Consider the following 18475-nt stretch of genomic DNA (forward strand, 5'->3'; position numbering starts at 1 on the left):
AAGAACCAAATGATATCTGAACATTCTGACTTTGTCCTGATGCAAGAAAGAAGGAGACAATGGGCACTTCCTTGTTTATTTTACTATTGAATGTGAATGAGCTTTGGCACAGCTCTCCGACACTTAGCAGGAAATAGCAGGAACAAGGGCGGCTTGAATAATCCTGCAAAGTAAAGCCAATTTTAAAGAAAAGCATGCAAGTATAATACTGCGAGATTCAAATGATGACCAGGCATGTAGACAGATAGTAAAATTACTCTATCGAGGGGGACGTGTCGGTATGGTTGCCCAATACGCCATTGCATTTATTTCTGGCTACAGACATTAAATTACGACACATAGTTTTAATGTTTGATATGAAGTTCTTTGGATGTTTTCGCAATGACAGTAAATGCTTGTGTGTCTGAAGAAAGTGGGATCTCAGGGGGTCCAGATGTTCTGTCACAGCTGACACAGACACACGTGGGACGGATCCTCCCAGCTGTCCAGCCGATGGCGGTGTCCGGCCTTGACCTCAAACCCCATCCCAAATGCCGGATGCAGGGGCTCAGTGAACGCAGAGTGGAACGTATACAGCAGCGTCACCGTGCTGGAGGCAATGCCGTAGAAGGACAGAGTGCCTCTGGACCAGTCCAGGTAGACCCCGACTCTTTCGGGCTTGGGGCTCGGTACGGCGATATCCAGAAACCTGCCACCATGCCGGGCAGAGTAGCCAGCCTCGGAGCAGAACAAGCTCCAGGACTGCTCGTTGTAGCCCAGCTGGCTGTCGTCACCTTTCCCCTTGCGGGCTATGCCTGCATAGGCCACGCCCACAGAAGTCCAGCAACCAGCCCACTCGACCTCCCAGTAGAACCTGGCCTCAGACAGATCCTGGGAGCACAGTACCTGCTCCAGGCGCTCAAACCTCTCTGGATGGCTGGGGTAGGACTGTTCGGAGTCCAGGGTCACCTTTTGATTCCCGTCTGACAGAGATAGGTGCTTATTGGCCGTGTTGGGATCCATTGTGAGCTGGCAAGCGTCTGCAATATAGACTCAGTATCAGTATCAAAGGGAACACAGTAAAGCCTGGGTAAGGCGAGGGTTACAGGCCATAAGCCGCATAGGCGACCGGCAGGGCCGGTCAATCCGATAGGCAGCATAGGCGACTATCAGGGCCGGTCAATCCGATAGCCCGCATAGGCGACTATCAGGACCGGTCAATCCGATATTCCGCACAAGGGACCAGCAGGGCCGGTCAATCCGATAGGCCGCATAGACGACTGGCAGGGCCGGTCAATCCGATATTCCGCACAAGCGACCAGCAGGGTCGGTCAATCCGATAGGCCGCATAGGCGACCAGCAGGACCGGTCAATCCGATAGGCCACATAGATGGCCACCTACTATAGGACACCAACTTCTGAGAGGTGCCAACTTGCCAGCCAGTTTCACTTTGCCTCAGACAGGGGGCACCAGCAGTGATGCTCACCTAGGGCTCCACATTAGCCAGAACCGTTACTGGTTATGGTGGTGTCTGAAGCAGTTACCAGCAGTTACTGATACCAGCAGTGGGTGGCTTATCCGTGATATTATGATTACATAACAAAGGGTTAAGCAGGGGTTAAAGCAAAAGTTTTATTCTGCCCAAATTTTCTGAGCAAACAATTTTCTGAGTAAGCTTATGTACTTGGTTGTAAACAGAAACCAGCAATGCAAAAACGAAGAAGGTTCTGCCACTTTTCAAAACTTCTCTAGAGCAGAGTTTCCGAGCACGGTCTTCAGGGACCCACAGACAGTCCACGTCTTTGTTCCCCCTCGCCGGCTCCCTGACAGACTGTGGGGTCCCAAGGATCGCAGTGAAAACGCTGCTCTAGACGCTTAATGTGCAACACTTACATTTCAGCAGCCCTGATCTGTTCCTGTTCTCTCCAGCATGGTCTGTGCTGCAGATAAACCAGATGGTCAGATGTGTACAGAGAGCCAGCCTGTCAGCCACAGTATCCTTCCTTCCCAATTAATGACCGTTAAATGCTCTCCCACTGTTCATTTTTAATATATCTCACTTTATACTTTTGTCTTTCTATCACCTTGTTTTGTCTGTGTCTCGTTGCTCAGTCTCAGGAGAAACACGTTCAGCTAATGAATGAATGAAGTGTGAAAATTCAGCTGGTGGCTGATATAGGGGAAAAGTGTCAGGTGTATGATGGAATGATATAAATGATTGTTATATTATTATATAGTATTCAATACAAATAACATACTGGCATTATTATTAGCAGTAGCAGTGGAAAGCCAATGGCCTTGGCCTGGTTAGGCTGAATGGAAGACAGCGGGGGGGTATTATTAATGTTCCTGACTGAGGGGGAGCATCACCTCCACACTCTGCTTGTGCAGTTTGTACAGGTACACAGACTCACTTCAGTTTACACTTGGGATTCCCCAGCAGAGCAGAGAGCAGCTTGACCCCTGAGTCTCCCAGGTGGTTGTAGCTCAGGTCCAGCTCCCGTAGGTGTGAGGGGTTTGACCTCAGAGATGAAACCAGAGATGCACAGCCTGCCTCCGTAATGTAGCACCCTGATAGGCTGCGGAGAGGTGAAAATGTGGGCCCTGAATACCGGTGCAAATGGGTGTGTTTTACAGCCATGGTAATGCTAATCCCTCGAAAGGGAAACCCCGCCCCCAGGGCCTTGCCAACCCAAACTGCCTTCCCCTTGTCTCTGCGAGTCTCACACTGACCAGAGCTTCTCCAGCCTGCACTGGATGCTCCCCAGCCCCACCGACAGCAGCTTCACGCCCTGGTCCTGTAGATCATTGTCCCTCAGGTTCAGCCTCCTCAGCTTGGAGCCCATGCAGCTAATTGCTGAGCCCAAGGACTCACAGCCTTTCATCGTGAGTCCACATCTCTCGAGGCTGAGCAGAAATGTGCAAAATTAAGCTTTAATTTCATTATCATTACTGTCACCATTACCATGGGTCAATGCATAGCACTGCTACCTCATGCCATCCAAAAACACACAGTCAGGCTAACTGGCTAATGCTAACTAAACTAGCCTGTGACGGACATGGCAGGGTGTCCGCCAGCCTTGTGGCCTGTGTTTCCTCGGACAGACTTCAGCCCCCTGGACTCTCATCCTGAATAACTGACTGAGTAATAAACTCGGCTTCTTTCCTGTCATAAAACATTTGAAACCAGCCCAGGACAGTTCACTGGATCTCCATGAAAAGACGGAGTTCTGACCTCAGTGTCTGCAGTTCACAGGCCCGGTTACTCAGCCCAGCAGAGAGCAGCTTCACTCCTGAATCCTGTAAGTCATTGTCATTCAGGTCCAGCTCTTTCAGTTTTGATGACTTTGAGCTAAAAACGTTCTTTAGTCCCTCACAGGTTTTCTCCGTGAGTTTACACCATTTCAACCTGAAGAAGAGGTTAATTTTGTCCTGAATCTACAACTGCAATCTCTGTAAAAAAAAAAATTACTGATGGATACTGAAATTAATATGCAACATCACAAGTATTAAAAAGTACTGTACTGAAATATTGTATCTTATTAAATATACCTAGAAAGACTTGACTGTGGTAACCCTTTAATATACCATGAAAATATAATTGTATCTATTCTCCTCACTCTGAAGCATCAGTCAAGGAAGCTTCATTCCCACCTCATTGTCTCCAGGGTGCATGGAGTCTTAGCCAGTGCTTCCAAGAGCTTCTCCATTCCCAAGTCCTGCAGGTCATTGGTGCTCAGATCCAGCTCTCTGAGATTCTGGGCTTTGGCCAAGGCTGAGGCAAGGCTGTCGCAGCTCTTTCCAGTCAGGTTACACCCGTCAAGTCTGAGTAAGAAACAGAGTGTGACTTGGAACATGGTGATGGGACGTCAAAAGGAGCCAGTCACATTTTGTACCTGATTACCAGACAAATAAATCATTAATCAAAACGTTTGCATAAACTTTTATATATTTTTATGAACATTTCCCTTTGAATAAACTGCTTTCAGTTTTTCTGTAAATGTAATAGTTCATTCATAATGTAGGTGCTTATTCTGTTTTCTCTTGATTACTCATATCTCCAGACCTCAGTATCTCCAGTTTACAGTCAGGGGTCTCTAGGCCAGCAGAGAGCAGCTTCACTCCAGAGTCCTGTAAGTCATTTTGGCTCAGAATCAGCTGTCTCAGGTCAGAACTGAGGGCCGGGCCCAGTGATTCACAGCAGGCCCTGGTGAGGCTGCAGTTGTCCATCCTGTAAAGAAACCACAATGTACCGGTTACATATAAAGTCATGGAGGTGGAGCATCAGTGTGTGTCACATCACGGGAAGCGCTCTGGCACTTACAGAGCCACTTTGGAGAATTTGATGACAGGCAGCAGTCTCAGTAGCCCCTCATCTGACTTGACATACTTCTTCAGGTCAAATTCCTCTAGCACGTTTTCAGACATCAACAGGATGTAAGCTAGTGCCGACCAATGTGCAGGCGAGAGGGATGCCTCCTTTCCTTCAAGACTGCCTGCATTTAGGTAGGACTGGACCTCCTGGACCAGAGAGGTGTCATCCAGCTCAATGAGACAATGGAACAGGTTGATGCTGCTCTCCGGGGAAGGGTTTTTCTTGATCTTCCCCTTGATATACTTGATTGTTTCCTCAAGGCTATCTGCGCTGCTAGTAGTTTCTCTCAGGAGGTTTCTGAGAAGGCTTGCTGACTCCTTGGAGTTCCTGGAGATGCCTAAGAGGAACCGAAGGAACAGGTCCAGCTCCCCATTCTTATATTGCAATGCCTTGTCCACTGCTCCTTTGTGCAAGTCGAATAATGAGCTTTTTTTGAATAGCTTAGAAAACTTTTTGCCTATTTTGTGCTTTTCATAGAGGTTTGTTTTGTCATTCTTGTACCTCAGGAACACATAGAGGGCGGCAAAATACTCCTGGATGCTTAGATGTATGAAGCTGAACACTTTCCCTTGTGTGATCTCTGAATCCTTGAAGATTTCTGTGCATACGCCAGAGTATACTGATGCTTCACTAACATCAATGCCACACTTTGTCAGGTCGTCTTCATAAAAAGTGAGGATTCCTTTCTCTAGGTGGTCAAAAGCCAGCTTCCCTAACTTTAGAATGATCTCTTTTTCTTTGTCAGACTGTGCCTTTGCCTCAGGACTGGCACTCCCTACATATTTCTGATTCTTCATGTTAGTCAGGATTAGCAAAAAACTTGTGTACATCTGAGTGAGGGTTTTAGGGCCAGTCGAGTCCCTTTGATCTCCTCCATCCAACAGCTTCTCAAGGACAGTAGCTGAAATCCAACAGAAGACAGGTATGTGACACATGATGTAGAGGCTCCTTGTTGACTTTACATATGTAACAATTCTTCTACATAAGGCCTCATTGTGGCTGAACCTCTTCTTGAAGTACTCTTCCTTCTGTGGATCTTTAAAGCCTTTCACATCTGTCACCCGATGGACATACTCTGGGGGGATCTGGCTGGTAGCTGCAGGTCTGGAAGTAATCCAGAGGAGAGCAGAAGGAAGGAGGTTTCCCTTGATGAGATTTATCAGCAACACATCAAGCGAGGTTGGATCTGCTACATCTGACCACTTCTTCACCTGGAAATTGAGCTCAATCCTACTTTCATCAAGACCATCAAAGATAAACAAAACTTTCCTGTTTCCCAAGAGGACATTTCCATATGATTCCAACTCTGGGTGGAAATAATGAATCAGTTTCAGCAAGCTGAATGGTTCACTTTTGATCGAATTGAGCTCACGGAAAGGAAGAATGAAAGTGAAATACAGATCCTGGTTTAACTTTCCTTCTGCCCAATCAAGGATGAACTTCTGCACGGAGACTGTTTTTCCAATGCCTGCAATACCTTTGGTCATCACTGTCTTGATTTGCTTCTTCTTCCCAGGTAAGGGTTTGAAGATGTCGGTGCACAGCACGGCGATTTCTGGGGCAGCCTGCTTCTTGGTGGCCCACTCTACCTGCCGTACCTCATGCTCGCTGTTAATCCCTTCGCATTCGCCCTCAGTCACATAGACATCTGTATAGATGTCGTTGAGAAGAGTTTTGTTACCCTGCTTGGCCACACCCTCAGATATCTCCCTGTACTTTGCGATCAAATTGGATTTAAGATCGTTCTGTGCTGCCTTCATGGACTTCTCTGAGGAATAAAAAAGTAAAAATGACATGAAGGCCACATACAAAAATGAAGTACAGGAAACAAAGGGATGAATTATATGAGCAGCACCTCTAGTGTTTAGTAATAGCATTGCAGCCATGAAAAACTGGCAAATTACATTCACTTTTCAAATTACAGTTAAAGATCGGGGAAAGCCCCATTCTCAAATGCGATTGTTGTGAACAGTGTGCCTTATCACACAGCTTCAATGTGCAAAGAAGCAGTGAAATATATGATTGTGTCATTTTACGGCGGTGGTACAGCATCAGTGGGGGTGTGGGAGTTACGGTACATTTTAGTTTCTCTTTCTAATGTTCTGAATCGAACAATCTGGCATTTTTGTGCCAGTGATCCACTCACCTAGGTCAGCAGGTACCTCCAATCCTGTGCCTGAAATGGGGAAGGAAAAAAGACAGTGTGATGTTAAACCTGGAAAAGGGGGGATTGCTGTGTGTCAAGGTCTTCTATCATTTCATGAATGAATGAATGAATGAATGAAGGTGCTTTACAGAATCAATGGGGAGCCACTTCAGCCATGACCATTGTGGTGTTTTTATTCTACGTATTTAGCATAAGCGTTTGTCCAAAGCAATGGACATATGAGGAAAGCCTGGTCAACCTGCTGGCGTTTCCTCCTAGTTTACAAATAACAATAAAAAATAATGATCTGAGATTTTGCTTTCCTTGTATTCCACAAATAGTGTGGCAATGTTCCCATAGTAACATTTGTGAATTATTTCAAGTGAATTTAGGTAATCAAAACAATCGATTAATCAAATTGAATCATGATAGATAAAATATTTCCCGTGTCATTCCTTCAATCGTTGTAATCAAATCACCGTAGGGTCAACAAGGTAAACATATAGTGCAAACTGATCTTATTGACAGGCTGATGAAAGCAAATTCAAATAAAAGCATTTATCAAGACTGACAGTTGTAAAAATCTAAAGAATATACTTTGTTTGCGTGATTTCTCCAGGCGGCTGGCGAGCTCCATCTGGCTCATTTTCTTCAGGATGTGTATGGTGACCTCTAGCGCCCCCTGCCTGCCATAGCTCTCCACCATCCGCGTCACGATGTCAGTTGAGCTCGCATTTTCCAGCTGGCCTTTGGGGATGTGCTTGAATCCTTCCAGGAGGTTCTTGTGGGAAAGGTAGAACCTGAACTGCTTCAGCTCATCCTTGACCAGATCCTCCAGGGTGGAGAAAAGCTGGGATGTGATGTCTGCCATTGTTTCAGCTGTAAAAGCATAATACTGTGTTTTGTTTTTTTTTTAAAAAAAAGGAAACTTTACGAGACAAAAAACTAGGAAAATAAATAAAACAGGTTTGTTACAAAACAATGGTTAGCAAAGACAGATCTGTTGTAAAATAGAAAGGGCAGAATATTGGCACTAAAATGTCTGTTGATAAGCTTATCAGTTAGTATATTCACATGAACATGAGATAACATACTCCTTGTGTTCATATCAGGTTACGAAGAACCAGATACTTTTGAATCAAAAGTTCAGTAATCCTTCATGATTGCACTATATTTAAGGTTATGATGATACACCAAAAATCAGTCCAAAATCCTCTATTAAGCATAGTAGAACAAGTACATTTTGCTGTCACATTCTTCGTAACCTTGGTCAGACATATTCCACAAAGGATGTCTGAACCATGTATGTGCAATAAACTATATGTATGTGTAATAAACACTACGTATGTGTAATAAACACTACGTATGTGTAATAAATACTATGTAAGTGTAATGAACACTGAATTCACAACAAAACATTACCCTGAAAAGATATCCCAAGTGATTAATTCTATGTTGTTCTAAATTTAATAATATACCAGGATATTTCACTCAGGTTGTGGTTCACTGTAAAGTTTTATGAAAGCTATGCAATCAATTATCTTAAACATCTGGTATTTATACATAACTGCATGCACAGCACAGTGTTTTGCATTCATCAGGTAATTTTATGACGACTTACCAGTAGGATTGCAGCCCCCGTTATAGCGGATCAGTCTTGGATTGAGCTTCCTTTCGTAAACCTCAGTGACTCCTAGTTAAATCGCAGGCAGACACAATCTGTTAGCAGCCTCATCTACATACACAAGGGACTGATGTTTATGAGGCGCTAGCTTGGTGTATGACTCACTGCAGCAACAACTTTATATGCTGTCAGATAAGTTAGAAGTAATAAGTTACTTATATTTTTATACAGATGGCGGAGGGCAGACCAAGTGACTGGGGGCTTGGTTTGTCTGGTTTGTGCGCATTTATTGGGATTCGAGGTCCTCTCGCCATTTTCTGCCAGTCCCAGGGGGGCAGGGCAGCTTGTTCACGATGGAGTGGTGGCACATTGTGAGTGAAATGGCAGGATTCCATAAGGAGGGACCAAGGCTGGGAGGAGAAATGGTAGGATTCGATGAGGAGGAACCAAGGCTGGGAGGAGAAATGGCAGGATTCCATAAGGAGGGACCAAGGCTGGGAGGAGAAATGGCAGGATTCGATGAGGAGGGACCAAGGCTGGGAGGAGAAATGGCACGATTCCATAAGGAGGGACCAAGGCTGGGAGGAGAAATGGCAGGATTCCATGAGGAGGGACCAAGGCTGGGAGGAGAAATGGCAGGATTCGATGAGGAGGGACCAAGGCTGGGAGGAGAAATGGCAGGATTCGGTGAGGAGGGACCAAGGCTGGGAGGAGAAATGGCAGGATTCGGTGAGGAGGGACCAAGGCTGGGAGGAGAAATGGCAGGATTCCATAAGGAGGGACCAAGGCTGGGAGGAGAAATGGCAGGATTCGATGAGGAGGGACCAAGGCTGGGAGGAGAAATGGCAGGATTCGGTGAGGAGGGACCAAGGCTGGGAGGAGAAATGGCAGGATTCGATGAGGAGGGATCAAGGCTGGGTCTCCCTTTTCAGGGGCCCTAGGCAGACCCTTAGCCAGAAATGAGTTTTGGGGGGCGGGTTCCTCCTCGTTAGATCTCATCAGCTGGGGGGGTGGCATTTCCCCATGCTTAGAGCCGGCCCCAGGAGTGACTGCAAGACATTGTTAAAAGCTTCTTTCATTTCACATTTGGGATATTGTTTGGTCAGTGCCCAGTAAAGTTCCATTCTATGCTGAGTGTATGAACGTTACAATATGTTTCTAATACAGGGTTATCAGATAATACATGTCAAGGGGGACACTTTGAGCCAGAACAGGATTTTTTTCTAATTAAAAGGACCCGAATTTCACTTAAGCACTGATTTTTTGCTGTGTGCTGATTGGTCAGTCCCCTACAATCATGCATGTGTCACTAATGCTAATGTGAAACAGCTGGATGAGACTTTCAGTCACTTAAGGAAACAAACCAGTTAAAGTACAACAAGAACTGAGCTAGTCAGCCAAGCACAGGAGTTTTCCAGTTTTAAAGTAGTTTGTAAAACCTGTGTCCCCTCTGAAATGGATTATCTGGACGCACACAGAGATGCAGGAGACATCAGTGACAGATTGTGAGGTGAAGATCTGGCAGATGAGCAGTGGGGTTGACTGCAGGCCAAACACATCATGATAAACGTCGCAATCATGAGACAGGCCCCTAGAAAAACTGCTCGGCAAAACAAAAAGTCGCAACAGAAGCACAAGCCAGCATACAAAATCCAGGCTATGTGTGGAGCAAGTTCACTGTGTACAGCAGCATCTGCTGTGGCTTCCTCCCGCAGTCCAAAGACGTGCAGATAGGTGGAATGGAGTCTTTAAACTGGCTGTGGTGTATGAATGTGCTCCCTGTGAAGGACTCAAATCTCGCTTCCCAGCCCTGTGCCCTTTGCTGCCTGGGATGGACTCCAGGCCCGTCAGAACCCTGACGTACATAAGCATTTGGATGGTAGATGGACGGGTTTTATTTACTGCGGTATCTGTGGGCAGATGGTCACTATGGAAAAGCTTTGCCTCCCACTGGCAGCTGGGAATTAGCGCTGCGCAGCGCAGTCTGGAGCTGTGAAAAAAATGTGAGAAGAAAGACATTTCGGAGCAGCTGAACAGAGTCATCGGATGCAGCAGGAGCCTGTAGATGTGTGAGGGAGGGAATCAGGTGACAGTCTAGCCCCAGAAAAGTGGCGCAGTGGCTCAGTCAGTAGCACTGCCAGTGGTTTCAATCCCGCGTCTTTGTGCGTGTGGAGTTTCTGCACAAACTTGCACAAACTTCTGCACAAACCCTCACCTCACTCAGACCTCCTAGTTATGAATATGTGATACAGGTTTCAGATTAAACTACCAAGGATTAGCAGATCACATGATTTGGAGGAAAAGGGTGGGAGCAGAAGCTTTCAGGCTGCATGGCAGATTAAATGCACTGCTGCTTCTGTACTGTGCAGCAGGGGGCAGTATCTCAGAGACCAGGGTGAACCTCCTTTTGGATGATACAGCAGCTGCAGTTACTTGGCTTGATAAACATACTTGACACACTGATAAACATACTTTACAGTCGTGACAAAAGCCTGATATAAATCCATGATAGTGACATTGTACTGTTGAGTAAGAGAAAATTGACGTCGGGTAAATATGAAGAGTCTCTGGTTGCACAGCAGTGGGCTTTGGTTGGTGTTAAGGGTCCCTCCTTACATTAGCTTTCACCAAGATTTTACAAATGTACAATGGCGCCTCCATGTGGAAGAAATTTAACTGCTATCGATTTACAAGTGAAATGCATTAATGCCAAGAACTGCTAATTTGAACAAATGCCTGTATATTTACATTAATCTGACACTTTCATGCAAACCAACTTACCACAGAGAGAAGGGTTTCAGTTTATGTGGCTCCCTGGAAGCTGAAATTACAACCTTAGTGTTGACGGCATAATGCTCTGCGTGGACCATCCGGGGGTCCGGAGGGGAGAGTCACTGCCCTAAGAGACCCAGGAGATACGGTTCCATATGAACCCGTCTTATTTACAATAATCTTTCTAAATGAACTGACAATAATAATAATTAATATTTCAGTCATTTTGATGATCAGGGAATCCAGGTTTTACTTAGGAATTCAAGTAATCAGACTGGAATCAGCTTAGAGTGTTGGCAGGGTCACTCTTCCATGAGCGTCCATAGCCGGTAAGGTCAGACCTACACGGGCATGAGGAAACACGGGGAGAGTGCCAGGGCGGGGGACTGACGGAGCGTCCGTAGCCGGTAAGGTCAGACCTACACGGGCATGAGGAAACACGGGGAGAGTGCCAGGGCGGGGGACTGACGGAGCGTCCGTAGCCGGTAAGGTCAGACCTAGACGGGCATGAGGAAACACGGGGAGAGTGCCAGGGCGGGGGGCTGACGGAGCGTCCGTAGCCGGTAAGGTCAGACCTACACGGGCATGAGGAAACACGGGGAGAGTGCCAGGGCGGGGGACTGACGGAGCGCCCGTAGCCGGTAAGGTCAGACCTACACGGGCATGAGGAAACACGGGGAGAGTGCCAGGGCGGGGGACTGACGGAGCGTCCGACAGGTAAACGTGAGCAAGGACCAGGAGAGGCAGAAGACACTCAGGAAGCACCGTGAAAGGAAGCAAAACCTTACACTGTGTGCAAGGGCTGGCAGGCAGGGCCTTCAACGGAAAGAAAGAGGTGTTATCGTTAGTGGGGCAATCGGTGAGATGCATTTTTTGGAGAAAGCTGACAGTCCTTGGAACGGTTGGGGGTTGAGAGCCGTGGTCGGGGGGGGGCACTCTGCCAACGCAGTGATCTGAGCCGGCGACCTCCTGGTCACTGGCAATGCGGAGTCACACACCAGTGAGATTTTGCTTTTGAGACAAAAACTAACAGAAACAGTAATTAACTGGAATAAAACAGTAATTATCTGTCGTGATTTATGCGTTTTTAACGTAAATGTTGTACTGTGCTGGTTGTCCAAGTACTGAAAGTCAGTCGTCGACACGTTGCTTTTGCTTACAGTGATCAAACACAGCAGGTATCATGTCAGCTTTTATTCCGAGTCGCATTTTATCCATAAACTCCACAAGCGCCTTGAGTCTCTGTCTAGTGCTTAGGGTGCAGTGCGCGACTTGGTTTAAAATTTTAAGTTTTGGTCGCTAGATGGAAGGAGATGATTTTAACATTTACTTTACATATCTGTCATTTACCTTACCTACAAATCCATCAATCCAGCCATGTTCCAAGCTCTTGTCTAGCACAAGATCGTGGTAAAGATTGGACCATATCCCAAATAGCACTGGGCACTGCAGACGGGATGCCACTGGCACGATATTGGTACAGCTTGTCTGCTACTGCAGTATGACTGAGCCGAAACATAAAATAACATAAACTAAGAGCAAGGGTGTATCTAGAAATTTTGGTCACCCTGACAAAATATCACTGCCCCCCAGCCCAATTTTACGTATCATTTTATGTTTTCAAGGCTTCCTGTCAAATGTTTCCCCAGATCTGTCAAGGTATCCATGGCCGTCCGGAATAAGAGCATTCATTGGATGGAACACTATTTGCTGATGATCAGGGTTTTCCGTTATGGCACGGTGACGTTCAGACGCCTTCCTGACCGCTCCGTATGCAGCTAGGATCATTAAGGACTTGTCTCACCCCAATAACGGACTGTTCAAGCTTCTGCATTCAGGCAGAAGGTTCCGGGTCATTATGGCCAGACAGAGACTCAGGAGTTTCTATCCCCAGGCGATTTGACTCCTCAACCAAGACATGCCACTCTCCCTGTCATAGTGTTATGGTTATCAGTTCACCTTACACTGCTGTGCTGACACTGCACACTGCACTTTAACTGGCTATCATGCCACTCTCCCGGTCATAGTGTTATGGTTATCAGTTCACCTTACACTGCTGTGCTGACACTGCACACTGCACTTTAACTGGCTATCATGCCACTCTCCCGGTCATAGTGTTATGGTTATCAGTTCACCTTACACTGCTGTGCTGACACTGCACACTGCACTTTAACTGGCTATCATGCCACTCTCCCGGTCATAGTGTTATGGTTATCAGTTCACCTTACACTGCTGTGCTGACACTGCACACTGCACTTTAACTGGCTATCATGCCACTCTCCCGGTCATAGTGTTATGGTTATCAGTTCACCTTACACTGCTGTGCTGACACTGCACACTGCACTTTAACTGGCTATCATGCCACTCTCCCGGTCATAGTGTTATGGTTATCAGTTCACCTTACACTGCTGTGCTGACACTGCACACTGCACTTTAACTGGCTATCATGCCACTCTCCCGGTCATAGTGTTATGGTTATCAGTTCACCTTACACTGCTGTGCTGACACTGCACACTGCACTTTAACTGGCTATCATGCCACTCTCCTGGTCATAGTGTTATGGTTATCAGTTCACCTTACACTGCTGTGCTGACACTGCACACTGCACTTTAACTGGCTATCATGCCACTCTCCTGGTCATAGTGTTATGGTTATCAGTTCACTTTACACTGCTGTGCTGACACTGCACTTTAACTGGCTATCATGCCACTCTCCTGGTCATAGTGTTATGGTTATCAGTTCACTTTACACTGCTGTGCTGACACTGCACACTGCACTTTAAACTGGCTATAAGCATTTCTTGCACAGTATTTCATCCTGTAATTTGTATATACACTCTTGTAAATTCATAGGTAATTTTTCTTTTTTCTGTTTACACTCTCTATAATTTATTTAGTGTATTTTACAATTTATTTTCTAGTTTCTTTGTTATTTGCACAAAGTATGAGCGGTTCAGGATGCATTTCAAGCATGTTGTACCTGTATAACTATGCATGTGACAAATAAAGATTCTTGAATCTTGATCAAGCTCTCTTCTTCTGCAGTTTATCTTTTACCAGCATCTGTAATGAGATAAAATTCGAAAAATGTAAGGGTGAGTAACAGTAGCGCTAAACCTCAGCCACTCACGGGTGAAGTGCAGTCTAAGGCGAGCGGCCCACCTGAGCTGCCTGCCGCCATCGCTCCTGAAATACAGCGATTGTGTCGCCTACCGTAGTTATTTACGCTGTTTCGCTTTCATTTCAGTGTTACTTTTCCTCGACCCTTCAGAATAGTTACTGCTCTTTCCCCTAGTTTGGTGCGATTTCCAGGGCTATTTTACTTAGTTAATGCGAATTATAAATAGATAAAAATTATTTTATAGGCCTATATGTCTTGTGGGTATTTTATTAAAATTAAATAATTTACTGTAGTTTAGCTATTATGCCGTAAACTTTAAACCCACTGTGAATTTATTCTGCTCTTCCCGTGTCGCCCGGTAATTCTGTGACAAGCGGGTCTCACGTAACCAGACGCCTTTCGGTGTTTTCCCGAAAGTGCTTTGTGGACCTGTAACCTTTCCCTTGATCTGAAGCCGATCTCGCCAGCAATTAGGAAGTTGTCTGGGCTGCGTTGACGTTTTCTGTTTCCTGCCAAAGGAAAGGAGAGCCGGAGCGTGTGAGCCCCGCTTTGCCTCGTTTCTTTCTTTCTGTTTCCCCCGAAGCGGATCCTTTCTGCCCCCGCTGTCATGTCCAACAGCAGCGCAAACGGCACCCTGCTCATGGCGCAGAAAGCCGTCAAGCAGCTGCGTTTCGAGGCCAGCATGTCCAGGATCAAGGTGAGAGAGCTGGGCAGCGACGGGGAAAGGGCCGGGAGATGGCGGTACCCAGGGCCACCTGGCCTGCAGTTTTTCTATGTCTCATATTGTGGATGTCTGAACTGTATAGCCTATAGCTTAAATTAGAATGCATTATTACAATCAAGAGCACGATGGAGCAGATCCGAAAGCGTGTTGCATTTTACTGTATTACTATAGGATACTTATCATTCAGGAATAACAGGGTATCAATTATAGAGCCTCTATATTAAAAAAAAAAAAAACTATCGAGAGTCATTGCTTGTTATGAGTTTGTACTATTTAGTTTAATCTACAAGTGAACCTTGAATGTGCCGAAATCTGTTTTCTTTCGTTTAAAGTGACGTTGCTTCTCTGACGTTGCTTCGCGGTGAAATTAATGTTTTTAAAAACGTTCCGGAAACGTCTGCCTGCGGGGGACCCGGGGGTGGCGTCGCACCGGCCGGGGTGGGAGAGGATACGGGGAAACCTTCACGGCAGCCGGCCAGGGGTGGGAGGCTGCCGATGTATATGCCTCGGAAGCGACGTGTAACTGGCGTGTAACTGTATTTATGCATGTATGTATATGTGTATTTATATATGTGTGCGTGTGTGTTTGTGTCTCATATATATATATATATATATATATAATATAGAGTATCAATAACAACATATAGTGGTTATTTTGTTATTACTTAATATAAAGGAATACATACATAAATAAAAAGGCTTCTCACTGAGAAGTTTAAAAGCGGCGTGTGTGAATGGCGTGGGGGTGCGGTGTGTGTGAGCGGCGTGTGTGAATGGCGTGGGGGTGCGGTGTGTGTGAATGGCGTGGGGGTGCGGCGTGTGTGAGCGGCGTGTGTGAATGGCGTGGGGGTGCGGCGTGTGTGAGCGGCGTGTGTGAATGGCGTGTGTGAGCGGCGTGTGTGAGCGGCGTGTGTGAATGGCGTGGGGGTGCGGCGTGTGTGAATGGCGTGGGGGTGCGGTGTGTGTGAATGGCGTGGGGGTGCGGTGTGTGTGAGCGGCGTGTGTGAATGGCGTGGGGGTGCGGCGTGTGTGAGCGGCGTGTGCGAATGGCGTGGGGGTGCGGTGTGTGTGAGCGGCGTGTGTGAATGGCTTTGGGGTGCGGTGTGTGTGAGTGGCGTTGGGGTGCGGCGTGTGTGAATGGCGTGTGTGAGCGGCGTGTGTGAATGGCGTGTGTGAGCGGCGTGTGTGAATGGCGTGGGGGTGCGCCATGTGTGAGTGGCGTTGGGGTGCGGCGTGTGTGAATGGCGTGGGGGTGCGGCGTGTGTGAGTGGCGTGGGGGTGCGGCGTGTGTGAGTGGCGTTGGGGTGCGGCGTGTGTGAGTGGCGTTGGGGTGCGGCGTGTGTGAGTGGCGTGTGTGAATGGCGTGTGTGAATGGCGTGTGTGAGCGGCTCCTGCTGACCGTGCGTCTCCTGCAGGTCTCACAGGCCGCCTCGGACCTGAAGGGCTTCTGTCTGCAGAATGCACACAGGGACCCCCTCCTGATGGGGGTGTCATCCAGTGACAACCCCTTCAGACCCCCCAAGTCTTGCAGCCTCTTCTGAGGTAAGCCTACCTCCATTCCGCTGCTTCCCCTTGTGCCCACAGGGGGCGCTGATCTGTTTCCCCATACATGAATGTCAATCTGTGTTTTTCCGCTGCTCTTTTGCGTGTACTCTGACCTCCTGCTGCCCCCCCCCCCCCCCCCATCATCAGAAAGGGCATTGTTTCTGTGAGGGGGGGTGGTTCACCGTTTGCCCCCTTCTCTCTTTCAGGCCCAGTTGCCACACTCAGAGGCGGAGCCCCCAGTCCATTCAGCCCGTCCACACAGACCGCTCTTATATGGGAGATCATCTCCACAACAATGGCTACCCCGCCCCCCCCCCCGCAACACACCCATACACACACACACCCGACTAACCTGCCACCTTCTATCATCAAACAAAACACAACACGACTTCTCCAAGAAAGAACTCTATTTTTACACTGTTATATTAAACAAGTTACCAGACTGTTATTCAAAGATCAGTTTACAGTTTAGGCATTTAAATAACTTTTTTGGTTTGAGGGTTTTTTTAAGTACCACTGCTGACAGCCTGTCTCGCGAACCCACACCCTGCTCTGAGACAGCACCCCCTCATCTGGCAGCACAAGCAGGTCTGTCACCACCCCCCATGATGGGTATCGTCCGTGAAGGGAACCTTTAAGGCGTACCTGGCTGGTGTTGAGGAGCGCATGCTGACCTGGTTCTCATCTACACTGCGTCTCCGATACCCGTCCAGACGCAGTGCGGCCAAACCTGTAGGATGAGGAAGTGGCTGACCTGGGTGCTGGTGTGTTTATCGCCCTGGCAGCCTGAATCCTCTGCCCCCCACCCCCCACGCTGCTCTTGCCCTTCAGTGCCCCCAGTAACATACACCATTTTGGATTCAGGATCTGTGTAAGGGCTTGTTTAAAGTGCCTTTCGCTGCCAGGTATCGGCACCGCTGTACGTCACGGCGCTGGACCTCATGCCTTGAAGGAGGTGTCAGACAACGGTTTGCATTTTTCGCTCGGCGGCGGTGAGGTGAAATGTGTCCAGAGAGAAGCCTCTTGCTCACTACAGTCTACTTCTCCTTTTTCACGCTTCCAGCTAAATGAAAGTGATCCTTTAATTGCCTCACATCATTCACTGGTAAAGGAATCGTCTGATTGCAGCCAGGAAGAGCGGCTGCACGGTCAGCTTTCAGCCTTTGTGGTGCCATACTCCCGATGACAGACCTACCTGGAAGGGCAACTATGGCCTACATTTGTACAGGTGGGGTATTTGTGCGTCCAGCTTCCGGGGAGTGATCCCCTTTGGTCTGAATAACACGTCTACACAACCTGACCCTGACGGGTCTCGTCATTTTGGGAGTAAATGAGCACAAGAGTCATTCAGGCAGCCATTGTGTGTCACACTCTGCCAAATGCTCCCTTTCTCAGGTCTTGGCCTGTTTGTCATCTGTTTTGTCTCATTTCCTGAATCCTTCAGTAAAATGGCCTCTATTACTGAGGTAAAATGTTTTTTATTATTGTTTTCAAAGATGACATGACCATTGTTTCTTTTTTTTCTCTCTTCCACGGTTCCACCTCCTTTTCTGGCAAAACCTATTAAGAATGTAAACAATGTCTATTTCTGTCATTCAGCGTGTGCAAAACACTTGGTAACTGAAGCCGTCGGCAGCCGTCTTTCAAGAGCTTTACTCCCCTTTCCCCGCCATTAGGGGGCGGTATTTCGACAGGGTCCGGCACACGTCATTTCCTTGATGGCAGGCAAAGTGGACCCTTAAATCTTTTTCCCCCTGCGACTTCCTAAAATTAGTTTTGTATGAACATCACAGTCAGCTTTGTGAAAACCGTACAAAAACGTAATGTCCAGATAGCTAATATGACAAGACTGGCAGGTGCTGTTCATGCCTCAATCACGGATGAACTGTCTTCGATGACATTATAATATAGATTAATGAAAACATTAAACATTAATTTTGTGAATGACTCGTCTGGTTTGTTATTTTTTAATGCACACTTGACGACAGCTAGTGTGCCTTAAATGTATGTTTTACATTTTTTACGATTTGTTCTTGTGTAAGTCACCGCTACCTTTAAACTGTGGCTTGGTCTTTAGATGGTAGGAGCGTAAAACGCCTTTGCCGAATTTCCTTAATTTTTTTTACATGAAATCAAAGCGGATTAATTGGAGCCAGAGATGGATCCAAAGAAACGCGGCACCATTCAGT

At 47.0% G+C, this 18475-nt stretch overlaps 2 protein-coding genes across 3 annotated transcripts; one reads left to right on the top strand and one right to left on the bottom strand.

Moving 5' to 3' along the window:
- Positions 1-45: 45 nt before the first annotated feature.
- LOC111858870 (NACHT, LRR and PYD domains-containing protein 3-like) lies at positions 46-14212 on the bottom strand. Of its 2 annotated transcripts, none has more exons than XM_023841029.2 (13): positions 14059-14212; positions 13877-13959; positions 8123-8194; positions 7099-7380; positions 6502-6531; positions 4305-6123; positions 4047-4211; positions 3635-3805; positions 3216-3389; positions 2714-2887; positions 2395-2559; positions 1874-1920; positions 46-1019 (listed from the first exon to the last, which is right to left on the bottom strand). In XM_023841029.2, exons 2-13 carry the CDS (start codon positions 13890-13892, stop codon positions 442-444), a joined length of 3693 nt encoding a protein of 1230 aa, XP_023696797.1. In that variant the 5' UTR covers positions 13893-13959; positions 14059-14212; the 3' UTR covers positions 46-441. The 2 variants fall into 2 exon arrangements, with proteins under 2 accessions (XP_023696797.1, XP_072567938.1); XM_072711837.1 differs by lacking the exons at positions 13877-13959; positions 14059-14212 and adding exons at positions 10028-10115; positions 10907-11531 and having other exon boundaries at positions 47-1019; positions 8123-9174.
- Positions 14213-14434: 222 nt separating this feature from the next.
- On the top strand, positions 14435-18230 carry LOC111858876 (guanine nucleotide-binding protein G(I)/G(S)/G(O) subunit gamma-5). The gene is made up of 3 exons (XM_072711839.1): positions 14435-14714; positions 16157-16283; positions 16493-18230. The coding sequence occupies exons 1-2, from the start codon at positions 14625-14627 to the stop codon at positions 16280-16282; spliced, it is 216 nt and encodes a 71-aa protein (XP_072567940.1). The 5' UTR covers positions 14435-14624; the 3' UTR covers position 16283; positions 16493-18230.
- Positions 18231-18475: the final 245 nt, after the last annotated feature.

Source organism: Paramormyrops kingsleyae, chromosome 5 (assembly GCF_048594095.1).
Source record: "Paramormyrops kingsleyae isolate MSU_618 chromosome 5, PKINGS_0.4, whole genome shotgun sequence".
NCBI classification, from domain to species: Eukaryota; Metazoa; Chordata; class Actinopteri; order Osteoglossiformes; family Mormyridae; genus Paramormyrops; species Paramormyrops kingsleyae.

Excerpts from the sequence above, each read along its gene's own strand:
- LOC111858870 (XM_023841029.2), bottom strand. Across the intron at positions 3,806-4,046 it reads TGTAAACTGGAGATACTGAG|ACTTGACGGGTGTAACCTGA; the intron begins GTCTGGAGATAT and ends TTTCTTACTCAG. Across the intron at positions 2,560-2,713 it reads TGCAGGCTGGAGAAGCTCTG|CCTATCAGGGTGCTACATTA; the intron begins GTCAGTGTGAGA and ends ACCTCTCCGCAG.
- LOC111858876 (XM_072711839.1), top strand. The coding sequence starts at position 14,625 with ATGTCCAACAGCAGCGCAAACGGCACCCTGCTCATGGCGCAGAAAGCC. Across the intron at positions 14,715-16,156 it reads CCAGCATGTCCAGGATCAAG|GTCTCACAGGCCGCCTCGGA; the intron begins GTGAGAGAGCTG and ends CGTCTCCTGCAG.